Genomic DNA, 15,038 nt, shown 5'->3' with positions numbered 1-15,038 from the left:
ATGCAGAAAGGAAAATAGTCAAGCAAGAAAAAATAATAATAGTTTAACTATTTAACAAAGTCAAGGACCTTTAGTTCCTCCGCAAGGACTATAGATAATGTTCTGAGCCATGTCCTTCAAGCTCTATTCCAGATATTGAAACCCCCATCAAGTATAAGAAGTTAACTGTATGCTGCTCACAAGCATGGAGACCCCAGACCAGTTGGAATCAATAAGGTTGATGATGTTGACTCCCGATTTCCTTACCACCAACCTATCAGAAGAATGTCCACGAGCTGATCACACATCCCAGGAGCCTCAGCACGTAGCCCCTTCCCCTTTTCCCTGTATATATATGCACAGAAACAGCACTCTTGTAATGGTATCATGAGTGGTGAGAATATAGATGATTAATATTTCCTTGCTTATAATCTACATTTTCTAGTTTTACTATAATGAGCATATATCATTTTGTTATCACAAAGCTTTTTTTCTTTAAGGAAGTGACAAGAATCACTAAATAAATATACGAAGAGTGTTAGCATCCTGTCCAGGTGGTTAACAGATAAACATATTCTTATACTTCTGTAATTTCCATGTTCTGAGGGAAAAAATTTGCCACTGTTGAGTAATTAGATAGGAACAAATTAAAATACATGCACCTTTTTTATTTTCCATTTATTAAACTAGCAAAAGAAAAGAAAAATGGATAAAATCTCTTAAGTGTCACTCTCATAAAATAATCCATGCATTTTTGAATCAGGGAGAACTGGACACAAGGTTGCAATATTTGAAGTTCATTCACATGAATCAATATTACAAAAGGCTGAGAGGGCTTTCCTGTTCTTTCCAGGGTTGGAAATGTCTGCCCACCCCCAGCCTCTAGCTCCTCCCTCTGCAGCCAGAGTCAGCACCATTAAGCGGGGCAGAAGACAACGAATCTGCTCACTCACGACTATTTTGCACTCACCGTGGCCACCTTTGTGGAGCTCAGTACTAAGGCCAACTTGGGCCTGGGCACCTGGAAGGTATGTATGCAAGGATTTGGACACCTACTTCCCTCGAGGGGCTTTGGACATTTTCTCCTGTCAGTAGGGAAAGCTCAGAGGCGAGGGTTTGGAGAGGTCAATGTTGGGCCCTGGAGGCAGGACCGAGGTTGCTTTGCTTTCTCAGGGCTGATTCAGGCTGCAAAGCTCCAAGACTGGCTTTTTCCAGCAGTGGTGAGAGCTTTGCTAGCAAGTATCAAGTTTTAAGCAGTTTGGGGACTCAAAAACACACTTGCTTTCCTGGGCACTTTCTCTCTCAGCAGCCGTTCCCTCTCAACTCCCCCTGGCTCTGGGACACTTAGAGGGCCCTGGGTTGGCTGCTGTGGCCTGGGGGGTTGGGAGGAGGGGCTGGGAGGGCTCAGGAGGCTGCCCAGGCAGCATCAGCAGTCCCTGGGAGAGTGCTGAGGATCAGAAGCTGAGACCCCACCCCAGGCTACTGAGTTGGAACCTGCTCTTTAACGATCTCCAGAGCATAGTAGAGTCTGAGAAGGCTGTGACCACAGGGAGGGTGGTCCCAGAGAGAGAGGCGCCTGGGCTGGGAGTCGGGGAGCTCGGGTTCCCCAGGTGTTGCTAGAGTGAGCTGGCAGAACCCAGAAAGGCACTCCGAGTGCTCAGGGAAGCAGACTGCGGAGCCTCTCTTAGGATAGGTTTAAAATGTCTTCCCATCACTTTCTAACTGCCTTCGCTCTCACTTCCGTCCGTGATGGCGCCATCCTGACTGGTTCCAGTTCTCTACTTACCTTCTTCCCTCTTGTCCCTCTGTTGAGTCTTTCTCCTCTGACTCCGTCCTTCTCTGCACCTGGTTTTCTCATCTCCTCTCCTGGGTTAGAAGGTAGGCTCCCTCCTCGTCCCAGAACTGCGTCATTCTCAGGAAGCTCTCTCGGATAATCTGGGCGAGCAAGATTAATTCCAGCTTGATTCATCCCAGCTTCTCTTGCTTGAACAGGGCTGCTTTTCTCCAAATCAGAGCTTTGACTTTGACACAGATGTGACAAATAATTACTTCCACATCTCCAGTGAATCTGCTCACCTCGTCTAAATTTACCCAAAAAGGGGACTTCCCTGGTGACGCAGTGGTTAAGAACCCGCCTGCCAATGCAGGGGGCATGGGTTTGAGCCCTGGTCCCACATGCCACAGAGTAATTAAGCCCGTGCGCCACAACTACTGAGCCTGCGCTCTAGAGCCCGTGAGCCACAACTACGGAAGCCCGCGCGCCTAGAGCCCGTAAATCACCGCAGTGAGAAGCCCACGCACCACAATCAAGAGTAGCTTCAGCTCGCGGCAACTAGAGAAAGCCGGCGCACAGCGAGGAAGACCCAACACGGCCAAAAATAGAAGAATAAATAAATAAATTTATTTAAAAACCCCCACTAATCTGAAAAAATATAAAGCTAGATAAACTGGGAGATTGGGATTGACATATATACACTAATATGTATAAAATGGATAACTAATAAGAAACTGCTGTATAAAAAAATAAAATTGGAAAAAAAAGAATATAGCACTCAAAGCAGTATTGTATAAAGATATAATCAATGTGATGCCAAGTATTTGATACTAAGTATTCATCAAAGATACCATATACTTTTGGTCTTTATTTTTGTACAATAATTACTTTTTAAAAGACAAAAGTTGGATTACTAGGTTCAACTATGCTTCGTCAATATTGCTTCTTCTAGCCCTACAAAGCAATACTGGATCTACTCTAATAAATGATTTTTCATTGGAATAAATAAATAAAAAGTTTACCCAAAAAATTATGTTCAGAATTTCAGAATTAGATGTAAGGATTATGAAGTGAAACATTTTCAAGGTGTAGGGATGATGTAATTTTTAAGGCTTATGTGTTTACCAGTGAAGGTCAAGTAGGGTGTAGTGATTGGGAGGGGCATCCAGGGATGCTTCTTTCTTTTATTTTTATGTATTGATCTGGCTGCTTTGGGTCTTAGTTGGGGCGTGCAGGTCGTGGTGCGTGGGCTCTTGGATCTGGAGCGTGGGCTCTAGAGTGCTTGGGCTTACCTGCCTCACAGCATGTGGGATCTTAATTCCCCAACCAGGGACGGAACTCACATCCCCTGCATTGGTAGGTGGATTCTTAACCACTGGACCACCAGGGAAGTGCCCAGGGATGCTTCTGAATGCGTTTATTATTTCATGATGAAAGAAGAGGTTTGAAAAAGATTTTGTGAAAGATCAGTATGAAGTGTTTTTCAGTTTGCCTTTGCTAGATTAGACAGAATGTGGTATTTTTAATGCCCTTCCTCCCTCCCTTCCTTCCTCCCCTCCCTCCTTTCTCTTTCTTTCTTTTCTTCCTTCCTTTCTTTCTTTTTCTTCCTTCCTTTCTTCCTTTCTCTCTTTCTTCCTCTCTTCCTCTCTTTCTTTCTTGCCTTGCGGGGGTCGGGGGGAGGAATAAACCCCATTCTTACAAGGATTTCTATTTCTCCTTTTTCTGAAACAACAGCTATATAATGCCTTGCATCCATTGACTCTTAGGTGTGTGCCCAGTGCTGTGCTGCAAACTTGACATTCATTGTGGCCCTTAACACAGTGACCTCATGAGGCAGGTGCTATTGTTATTATTCCCATTTTGTAGACTAGGTTTAGAGAAGTTAAGTAATCTGCTCAGGCCACACACCTAGTATGCGATGAGCCTGGATTTATGCAGTAATGACCATTTTCTCTCTCTGAAGATTCCTTTGAGTTACTTCAATATCCAGTCTTCAGCCTGGTCATTAGAAAGAGGTTGCAGTCTCTTCCACACACCTGGAGACAGCTCCCGGTTGGAGGGTGAACCTGGATTAGAAGGGAGTGGGCTTGAGCTAGGATACGACATGAGGCTATAATCATAAAGTTAATTCACTTTCCTTCCTTCTCTTTTGAAAAGTTTTCCAAAGCACGTTTTCTTCCCAGGTGTCCCCTGGAAAAGGGGACCCCAGGTAAACCTTGGTTTGGAGAAGCTGGGCTGTATAGGAGAGCCTGTTGAAGGTGGTCTGGGGATAAGAGTCTATGATGGTCTTTTCTTTTTCCTTCCAGTCTACCCCAGGCAAAGTCAGAGAGGCTGTGAAAGTGGCCACTGACATAGGATGTCGCCACTTGGACTGTGCTTATGCCTACGAGAATGAGCATGAGGTGGGGGGAAGCCATCCAAGAGAAGATCTGAGAGAAGGTTGTGAAGCAGGAGGTGGGAGGACTGCACTTCAAGGCAGGCAGAGTATTGGATTTGGTCAGCACCCGGAACTCTGCCAGCCTTTGCTCTAAGTACTCTGGTCATTTCCCCCGCTGCCTTTATAACATCCCTGGATACAAACATCCACACTCTAGCTCAGTATTGGTGTGCAGAGACGCTCCTCCTACCTTACCCATCTCGACTGGGTTTTCCCTTTGTGGGGATGGCTCCATTGAGCCATGGCAGTGCCCTTAGCATCCCCGTTCCCCATCAGTGGGCTCCATCTGCCCCGTGGCAGTTAAAAGCTAAGGCTGCAGTCAGAAATGGATCCTGAAGCTCCACCTTTTTTTTTTTTTGCGGTGCGCGGGCCTCTCACTGTTGTGGCCTCTGCCGTTGCAGAGAACAGGCTCTGGACGTGCAGCCTCAGTGGCCATGGCTCACGGGCCCAGCCGCTCCGCGGTATGTGGGATCTTCCCAGACTGGGGCACGAACCCGTGTCCCCTGCATCGGCAGGTGGACTCTCTACCACTGTGCCACCAGGGAAGCCCTAAAGCTCCACCTTTCAGCACTGTGGTCTCAATGGTTGTGGCCCAGACGTTCTCAGCCAGCAGGTATTTTGGAAAATGGTGGGAGCGTTTTTTATTGTCATATATGAATTTCATTTTAGTTCAGTCTAGTAAAAGGCAAGTTACAAAATGTTATTGAAAAGGCTTTCCTCCTGCTTTCCTCTCTCTCCGTGGGCTGAATGGAAAATTCCTCTTCCCGCTTTGGTTAATCCTTACGACAGTGGATCCTGTACCAGGTACTCCTGTCCCAGAGAGGACTAAGCCAAGCCAGGATCCCTGGGGTCCCTCTAGCACTGCCCAAAGGTGTCCCTTTCTATGACAGGCCATGGAGGAACTGGTGGACAAGGGGCTGGTGAAAAACATTGGGATCTCCAACTTCAACCACTTCCAGATCGAAAGGCTCTTGAACAAACCCAGACTGAAATACAAACCAGTGCTTACCAGGTAAATTCTGTTTAGTAAAGGGTAAGGGTCCTGCGCTATTACTTCTTAAACATTTGGAGGCAAGTTCAGTGCTTTGCACTGAGTCTCATTTGAAGGTCAGTCATCAGGTACTTCGTTGGTCATGTGAGACGGCTCTTGGAGTCTGGTTTAGCCAGGCTAGCAGTGGGCAGTGTTTGGCTTCTGCTTGACAGTCTTTTATTGTGTGTAGAACTCCCTATGAGCAGCTCAAAAAGCAGGTGCACTTTCCTAGTGATGAGGATTGTTCCCCTTTACAGATTGAGTGTCACCTATACCTCAGGCAGGAGAAACTGATCCAGTACTGCCAGTCTAAGGGCATCACTGTCATGGCTTACAGCCCTCTGGGCTCTCCAGATAGACCTGGGCGAGGCATTTGATCTTTCTCTTGACATTCTTTAAGAAAAGCCATCAGATGGCTAGTGGGAAGCTGTTGCTTAGCACAGGGAGATCAGCTCAATGTTTTGTGATGACCTAGAGGGGTGGGATAGGGAGGGTGGGAGGGAGGCTCAAGAGGGAGGGGATATAGGGATATATGTATACATATAGCTGATTCACTTTGTTGTACAGCAGAAACTAACACAACACTATACACCAATAAAGAGTATAAAATTATACTCCAATAAAGATTATTGGAAAAAATAATACTCCAAAAAATTATACTCCAATAAAGATATATATTTTTTAAAAAGCCATCAGAAAGAAAAATACATGTAATGCAATGTGCCTGGCATACTCAAACAGTGGGGAAAATATGGTAACTTTACAAAAAACAGCAACATGCCTGACCCTCTGGAATTACTCCAGTTCAGCCACCCAGCACTGGATCAACCTTTGCAAAATTACTGACACTTCAAAGCCCATGGGTAAGACATGAAGCTTTCAAATCCTGCTGCCTTGTCTCCCACATGGAGAAGACTGATGATCAGCCTTGGGACCATCGCTGGAGTAATATTTATTTACATATGGTAGCCATGGTGATTATTCACACCAGCCATCTTTCTCCCTCTAGGGCCAAGGGTCCTTAATCTAGGACTCGTCCCTACTGGAGGATCCCAAGATTAAGGAGATTGCTGCAAAGCACAAAAAATCCACAGCCCAGGTACAAGGTATATAGTTTCTTTTCCGTCCAGCAGATCAGTCTTGTGTTTTATTCCTTGTGCTGTCTTCATTTAACTCCTTGAAGGCGAAAAAAACAGGAAAGGAAGCCCACTGAGGCCCTTCCTTGAAAGCCTGTTTGTTTGGAACTCCAGGAAATCCCATGGTTATCACTGAAACAAGGATGGCATCTAACGGCTTCTGTTGAGTCCTGTTGTCCAGGAAGAAGAGCATGGCTATACAGCCAAAAGATCTGGGTTCAGATCCCAGTTCCACTACTTATCAGCCTCATGACCCCAAACACTGTCCCAAGCCACTTTCCTTATTTTTAAAAAAGGAAGGTTATGAGGGCCTCCCTGGTGGTGCAGTGGTTGAGAGTCCACTTGCCGATGCAGGGGACACAGGTTTGTGCCCCGGTCTGGGAAGATCCCACATGCCGCAGAGCGGCTGGGCCCGTGAGCCATGGCCGCTGAGCCTGCGCGTCCGGAGCCTGTGCTCCGCAACGGGAGAGGCCACAACAGTGAGAGGCCCGCGTACCGCAAAATAATAATAAATAAATAAAATAAAAAAGGAAGGTTATGGAGTTGTTGTGAGGATTAAGGGAGATACTGGCAGAGGACTGACAAGCTTCTGATAGTTATATAAAGTGCTCAGTCAATACTAGCTGTTGTACTAAAGATACAGTGAGTGGCAGAGATGTTTTATTTTTCTGAAAAAAAGTAGAGGGAGCAGTCCTTGTAGATAAGTGGAAACACCACGTCCCCTTCTGCACGGGTTCTGGTCCAGTTCCATATCCGGAGGAACGTGGTCGTAATTCCCAAGTCTGTGATGCCAGCACGCATCGCTGAGAACTTTCAGGTAAGGTTCCAGCTGGTTGGCCCTGGTTTTCTCAGTGGAGGAGGCGACGGGAGAGATTCCCTCACCAGGCCTCTCATGCTGTCCCTGAGTTTTCTGTGGGCTTTTCCCCCTTCCCAGCACCTTGCAATCTCTCAGGCCAGGGAGCTGACCTCAGAGCTGAGATGAATGACTAAGGATGGGCTGGGGGAGCAGCCGGTGAGGTCCTGTCAGGTCTGAGCACAGCTGTACCTCTGATCTGATCACGGGGACTCTGCTATCTTGAGGATATGAAGATTTAAAAGGACAAAGAATAATAATAACCAACATGCATGGAGAATTTACCCCGTGCCAGCACTATTCGGAATGCTTTTTGTATGTGTTACTCACTGAATCCTGCAAGCACCCCTTGGAGGTAGATACTCTTACTCACATTTTACGGAAGATGAAATGCAGGAATGGGGAGGCCAAGGAACTTGCTCAAGGCCACCCAGGTTGTAAGTGGCTGAACCAAGTTTCAAAGGCTCTTGGGAGATCTTTGGTTTCTCTGGCAATCAAAACGTCATCTACATACTGAAGTAAGGTTCCTTCGTATAACTGTAGGTCCATTAGCTCTTTGGCTAGGGCTTTCCTGAAAGTGGTGGGGGCGTTCTTGAATCCCGGGGGGAAGCATGATCCAGCAAAACTGCTGTTTCAATTTGGTCTCTGGGTCATCCCATTCAAAAGCAAAAAATCCTGAGATTTGGGACTTAAGGGTGTGCAATAAAAGGTGCCTTGTAGGTCCGAAACCATAGGGCCAGCAGAAATCCCAGGATAAAGTTGTAAGGTATAGGGGTTGGCTACCACCAGATGAATGTCCTCAGCTATCTGATTTATTGCTCTCAGGTCCTGTACAAAGTGGTATTCGTGGGTCCCCGGCTTCTGGACTGGTAGGATGGGAGTGTTGTATGGTGACTGGCAGAGGCAGATGAGGTTATGTTCAAGGAAGGCAGATATCACTGGCTGGATTCCCTTTCTGGCATGTTCCCTTGAGGGCTATTGTTTTAAGTTCGGGATCTTAGACCCTGGATGGAGTTTCACCTGTACGGGTGTTACCATCTTTGCTCTTCTTGGCCTCCTATCTGCCCAAACATCCTATCTTACCTTCTGCAGGATCTCTTCAGGAAATTCCAGGCACTCAGTCTTTCCTAGCTATAGTAATGTTGCTTGAAGCGAGCAAGTTTGTTCTGGTGGCACCTTAATGTCCATCCTTTCTTAGGAGAAAGCGACTCTTGCATTTAGTCTACTCAAGAGGTCTTGTCCCAGCACAGGCATTGGACACTCAGGCATGTACAGGGAAACTGCTTCAAATAAGTCTCTCCTATCTGACGCTCCAGTGGCTTCCAAAAGGGCTTTTGGAGAGGTTTTGGAGACAGTCACTATCTCTGAGGAGGCTTTGGCCAGTTTAGAGTTTAGCACAGAGAAAGTAGGTCCGGTATCAATCAAAAAATCAACAAGCTTATTTCCCACAGTCATTTTTACCCAGGGCTCCTTGTGGGAAATATCAGTGGAGCCAGTAGTTCCTAGGAGAGACCCTGGGCCCTGTCATTCTTGGTCACTATCAATCATCTGGGGCATCAGCAGAAGGGGCTGTGAGCAAATTATTTCCATATCTGCGGTTTCCCTGGCACTCTGAAAGGCAAGCTTGGGGGTCTCAGTTCATCATTTTGTTTCTACCTCATGGGCCTTGTAAATGACAGAGTATGGTGTCACACTTCCCATCCACATTTTTATATTTTTGCTATTTATTTATATACCCATAAATAATCTATGAGATTGTTTTGGGTGTTTTTTAAAATTAAAGAAAAATTTTCCTTCATGTGATTATGATTATGATTTCCTTAATTAAAAAGCTTAGGTATAGGATAAAAAGATTAGGTTCCTATTAATAAGTTATATGACGTTTTTTGTTTCACTTGAATTTAACCAAACAGAGGTGAATTAAAATGCTGATACAGAGAAATATTTTAAAAAACAACTTCCTAGTTTTTCCTGACTTCACTTTTCACGTTTACATCTCGAGTAATGAGAACTTTGCAGGCCTCAGACCCTTCAATCTCACAATTCTAACCAAGATAATGAATCCATCCTAAAATTTGTTCACTGATTTTGGATTGCTGGGAATAAAGCCACACTAGTCATCAGCTAAACCTGAATCCAGTCTAAGGTATACACTACAGGTGTGTGTTAAATTAACTCTTTCTATTCTATGATTACGTGATTATGTAGTGAACTTGCCTTTTCTTACGGGGAGAGAGGTTGGGGAGTGATGGGGAGGGGAGGATGGTGAGGCGGGGTGTGGAAAAGGAAGGCAGCTTGTCATGGGAAGTAGGGGACCAGGGAGTGGGTCCTCATGTGTTCCAGGTATGTCTCTCCCCCGGTATTTTTGGATTGAGCTGGAAAGATGGGTACCAGCTAACTGGAAATCTGAGAATCACTGCTGCTGTCCTACAAGTCCCAGGGAGTCTCAGGACTAGACTGGACCCATTAGTATTTAAGTCAGATCTGGTAAATGCCAGCCAGATGGTACCAAACTCCAACTGGGACCTGGAGGGATTTGACTTTCTCAATAAGACCCCATAATGCCCAACCTCTCAGGCCTGCTTTAGTCATTCATTAACTTGCAATAATTGCATTTTACATGACTAGAATTTTGTACCCTACTTATTGCATTATCATGAGATTTTGCTATACGTTATAGAGTTAAAAGGGGTACAGATTAGAGAGAGGCTCCTGTAGAAAATAATTTCCAGTAAAATTTGAAAGGACCCTCATCAGTGAACATTGTTGGAAATAAGCATTTTTTTTGCTTTAATATTGAGTACACATGAGTATAAGAGTGAAACATAAAACTGAACGTAAAAACCATGCAAAAATAATAGGCTGTAAAGAATCTTGGAAAAAACCATTTGCCATGAATGTGACAGAAAATAGATGAGTAATTTTCTTACAATCAAACAAGCTTATTCAAATCAGTAAGAAAAATCTAAGATGTCAAAAGAAAAGTTGGTGAATGAAAATTGGCCAATAAACAACATGAAAAGTTATTCATACTAGTAACCAAAAATGCAAATTATAACAAGCTATCTACATTATCAAATCAATAAAGCCTAAAATAAAAGAAAAATCTATCTAGCAAAATAAACATGTAAGCAGGTTTTTTTTTCTATGTGGTAACCAGTGAATTTCATGTTTGTTATTCTCTTACATAATTTTCGTATTTTCTAAAATAGGAAATTCATGTTTACAGTCAGAGATGTAAACATTAAACATTTTTTAAGCATTAAAAAAAAATAACAAGGATCCAACTCAATCAGTTATTTCACACACCTATGGGGAAAGTCAAATTAAAGAAACATTTTTACTTGAAGTCATTTTCATTCAGTTGGTCTTTCAACTTTAGAAAACAAACACCCTGAGTGTACTACAGGGTAGAATGTGATTACATTGTATTTAAAATTCTATCCAGTTTGTTTTTTTCTCATTTGTTGTCAGTAGGGTAAATGTTTTCCCAGCAACTCCAGGGAAGTGCTGCCTTTCAGCACTTTTGTTGGTTCAAAATGGTCAGGCCCCACGTCAGTTAGGGAGAGATGGAAAGACCAAGGAGAAGACTATGACCATTGTTTAAAAGTTATGCACTGATAGGTGGTTGGAGGTTACCACTGTGTTTGTGGCCTAGGGCCTTTGCCCGGGTTATTCTCAATGCTTGGGATGCTTTATCTACCCTCAGATAGTGTGAGTGATTCTCTGCCTCATAGTCTTCAGGTCTTTGCTCATTTATCATCTTCTCAGGAAGCCCTTCTTTCCCCACCCTATTTAAGATTAATCCATCTTCTCTGGGGCTCCCTCTTTCTCCTCTCTGTTTTCCTTTTTTCCATAGCATGTATTTACCTAACATATTATGTGTTTTATTTATTTGTTGTTTGCTTGCTTGCTTGTTCTGTTTCTACCTAATAGAATGTAAGCTCTATGAGAGCAGGAATTTTTGTCTGTTTATTTTTATTTTTATTCTGATGTTTCAGATGAGAAAACTGAAACCAGGTCTCTTAACTGATACAACCCATGGTGCCTACCTACCTACCTATGCTGAAGTGATTCTATGAAGGACTCTACAACTAATCATAAATTATATTAATTACTGTTATGGATTAAATGTTTGTTACGGAATTCACAGGTTGAAATTCTAACTCCTAATGTGATGGTATTAGGAGGTACGATTTTGGGGAGGGGATTAGGTCATGAGGGTAGAACCCTCATGAATGGGATTAGTGCCCTTATAAGAAGACACAGGAGATCTCCCTCCCCCCGGCCTCTCTCTCTCTCTCTCTCTCTCTCTGCTCGCTGCCATATGAAGATACAATGAGAAGATGGCCATCTGCAAATCAGGAAGTGCCAGATCTGCTGGCACCTTGATCTTGGCCTTTGCAGCCTCCAGAACTGTGAGAAATACATTCCTGTTGTTTAAGCTACCTCTAGCCCATGGTAACTTGTTATAGCAGCCCAAGCTGTCTAAAACCGTTACTAAGGGGAAAGAGTTTGTTTACGGTGGAGAAAGGTGGCAGATACCTCTGGTATTAGTTTTCTACTGCTGTGTAACAAATCATCACAAATGGCTTGAAACAACATCCACTTACGATTTCACAGCTCTGTAAGTCAGATCCAACTAGGTTCTGCGCTCAGGGTCTCCCAAGACTGAAATCAAGGTGTTGGCCAGGCTGGAATTTCATCAGGAGGCTTTGGGGAAGAATTTTCCTTCAAACTCATTCAGGTTGTTGGCAGAGTTCTGTTCCTTGTTGCTGTAGGACTGAGGTCCCCATTTCCCTGTGGCTGTCAGCTGGGGGCTGCTCTCAGATCCTGGAGGCCAATCACAGTTATTTGCCACAGGTTTTCTCCAACTCAACAAGGTAGACCTCCCTGGAGTTGAATCCCAGTCACACCTTGCATTTCTCTGACTTCCCCTTTTGCTACCAGCCAGAGAAAACTCTGCTTTGTAAGGGCTGATGTGATTAGACTAGGCCCACAGATAATCTTCCTTTTGCCATATAACTAAGCAAAATCATGGCAGCAACACCATGGGCCAAGGTCATAGGGCCATCCTAAAATTCTGCCTACCACCCCACCTTAATCAAGTGATCAGTTTAACATTATCAGTAATAGGACAAATTGAAATTATGTATCACCTGCTAGGAGGCAATAAGAAGCTGCTAGCATCACATCTCTGATATCCCTGCCAAAGTTGTATAACTTGAATATAAACATGAGGAAACATCAAACCATCCCATCAGGAGAGCTGTTCGACAAAATCAGTGGTCATGTATCAAAATGGCAAAGCTGAAGCTCAAAGGGATGGAAAAATAGAGTATTCCTTTCTACAGCATATTAAGAATGTAATTAATGTTTTTCAAAGTACACAGAAATGCCAAGGGTTTTGTCAAGGTCCCAGGCCACTCCTTTATATAGCAATAAGCAGGGTTTTAAATAGTTTTTTTTTAATTTTAAAAGGAATTAATATTTACTGATTTTTTTTTACATATTTCTCCTAGAATTCAGCACGCTATAAATACATAGGACTACTTTTTAGTTTCTGTTTTTTAAAAAAAATCAGGCTTTTCTTTTTTATTGTCTTGGTGACCTTAGTCTCTAGACATGACCAGAAACAAGGTCATGAGGTTCCACTTTTTGAGCAGCCCCACTGCCTTCTATGTGTATTGTTTCTCTGCACTTTGCACTACCACGTCCAAACATCAATACAATCTTATCAATTGTTACATGGTTGGCCAAGTTCCCTACACCATGACTTTGCATATGCATCCTCCTCACCCTGTCTTTGGATCTGGGGTTTTGGCCTTCTGATCCAAGGCTGTCGCTCTCTCTTCCAGCAAGGCAAGGGCAGCAGAGTCAGGCGGCAGGCCTCTGAAAATCAAATTATCCACAAGCCCCAGCTCATTCTTTCTTTTCACAACCTCTTTTTCCTGATGTTAGTTATTGTAATAAAGCAACACACACATCACCCAAATATACTCTTCAGAGTAAATCAGATACCGAGTATTTTCTTATAAGTCCAGAAACAGGTTAGTAGATTGAAGTTAGAACCTACAACTCTTCCAAAAGTATTAATAATTGCACATGTGCCAAAATAAAGCTCCCTGTCTTCTGCCTGCCTCTCAGATGACGTAGCTCTTCTTGGACCCCACACTTCCCACTTCCTGGCAAAAATGTGAAACCAGCTAGTCCTAAGGGCCCTTGAACTCCTGAACTAATTCCTTAATTTCTGCTTGGGATTTCAGAGGAAGAAGAATGATCTCAGGAAAATACCTCCCTCTACTTCTTTCTTCTCTGATTTCAGAACTTCAGATGTGCAGCTTCTTTCAGATTTGCTTGGTTTATTTCTAAACCAACAGGTGACATTCAAAAGCAGAAAATACTGCTGTAACTGTTGTGTACTAATGTTCCGTAACTTATTTCATTTCTACCTGTAAGCTGGAAGCCAAGCACCCAGACAAGGATTTAAATATTTGCTTCATCCTAACTATCAACCGTGTAACATCATCCAGTATGAATCTGTGAACTGAAAAAAAACCCGCACAATGTGAGGGTTGTGAGTTAAGTTATATTCATGTTCTTACTGAGGACTATAGCCCAGGAGACTATGGCCTCTTGGTAGCTCTGAGAAAGTACTCCGAAGAGGTAGGGGGGAAGGCTAGCTCATATATGATTTTTTTTGGGGGGGTGCTGGGGAATATGCGCAGTCAAGTATGCATCTTGGTAAAAGATTGCTGCTAGTCATGAAGAACAGGTAACTCAAGTCAATGATTTTAGTGCTTTACAATGTATGGGAAAATGCAAGAAGCTGGATTCATTAAAGTTCTTCCTGAGATATAATACATCTAACTATCTAAGGGGCCTGCTCGTCAGAAGCACAGAGCATCCTGTTATCATCTTCATTTCCTATGTCTGGAGCACAGAGTTCTTCACCCTGTTATCGCCTTAGTCTCTTCTGTCTGAAGTAAGGGATGCACTGTTGGTCAGCCACTGCAGTGGGTTCATATTCGTAGAACTGGATGGTGAGCAAAACACTCTTTGCTCTTCTTCTGCTTGCAAATCTACCAGTGGATAAGTGGCACATTCACAGCTGCATGCTCTACAAGCTCTGCTGAACAAATAGGTTTGTCTCCCTGGAGTTATGCCCTGCTTCTGTGTATGAGGTAGGCCAGAGCCAGCAGCTGAGGAAGCTCCAAGGCTAAAGGGCAGCTGTGCATTTTGGGCTGTGGCAGAAATGATAGGGCTGATTTAAGAGATTCACCTGGTACCAGCCAGGCTAGACTCACAGGCTATCAATGCTGGTGGGGCCTTAGAGGCACTGAAGGTCTTCCAGGTCTTCAAACATCACAGTCTGGCTAACGCCCAGCCTTCTCTAGTGGCCGGGAATTCACTTCTGCCAACTAGTATTCAGAAAAATCTTGTGTTGAGACAGGTCTTTCTTATGCTGAGGTAAAATGTGCCTTCCTATATCTTCCACCTATAGATCTCAATTCTGTATGCTGTGACCACACAGCATCCTGATCCTTGTGTAATAAGCAAGAACAAATCTGACTCCATATTGGATCTGTTTCTTTTACTTTAACCTTTGTATTCTATTGCTTTTGCTACAAGTTAATCACTAAAGGGATGTTGCCTATAGCCTAAAATATGCATAATGGCCTATCTCTGGGAACCCTGCCTCCCATGCAATGAGCATTAAGTTAAAATACCTTCGTTTAGGGCTTCCCTGGTGGCGCAGTGGTTGGGAGTCCGCCTGCTGATGCAGGGGGCGCGGGTTCGTGACCCGGTCCGGGAAGATCCCACGTGCC

The 15,038-nt window shown here is 43.9% G+C and overlaps 1 protein-coding gene across 1 annotated transcript in view; it reads left to right on the top strand.

Moving 5' to 3' along the window:
* Positions 1-10,991, top strand: part of LOC113618547 (aldo-keto reductase family 1 member B10-like) — a 64,380-nt gene extending 53,389 nt beyond the window's left edge. Inside the window, 8 exon segments of the mRNA XM_027102763.1 lie at positions 909-1,007; positions 4,060-4,158; positions 4,160-4,446; positions 4,797-4,803; positions 5,081-5,202; positions 5,453-5,591; positions 6,251-6,318; positions 7,089-10,991. Of these exon segments, the coding sequence (XP_026958564.1) occupies positions 909-1,007; positions 4,060-4,158; positions 4,160-4,446; positions 4,797-4,803; positions 5,081-5,202; positions 5,453-5,591; positions 6,251-6,318; positions 7,089-7,338 (1,071 nt within the window). The 3' untranslated portion in view covers positions 7,339-10,991.
* Positions 10,992-15,038: the final 4,047 nt, after the last annotated feature.

The sequence above is a fragment of the Aethalodelphis obliquidens genome, unplaced genomic scaffold, assembly GCF_003676395.1.
Source record: "Aethalodelphis obliquidens isolate GAN/ISIS:26980383/991018 unplaced genomic scaffold, ASM367639v1 scaffold5, whole genome shotgun sequence".
Taxonomy (NCBI): Eukaryota; Metazoa; Chordata; class Mammalia; order Artiodactyla; family Delphinidae; genus Aethalodelphis; species Aethalodelphis obliquidens.
Note: the sequence above shows the minus strand (reverse complement) of the source record. Positions and strands in the feature narration are given on the sequence as shown.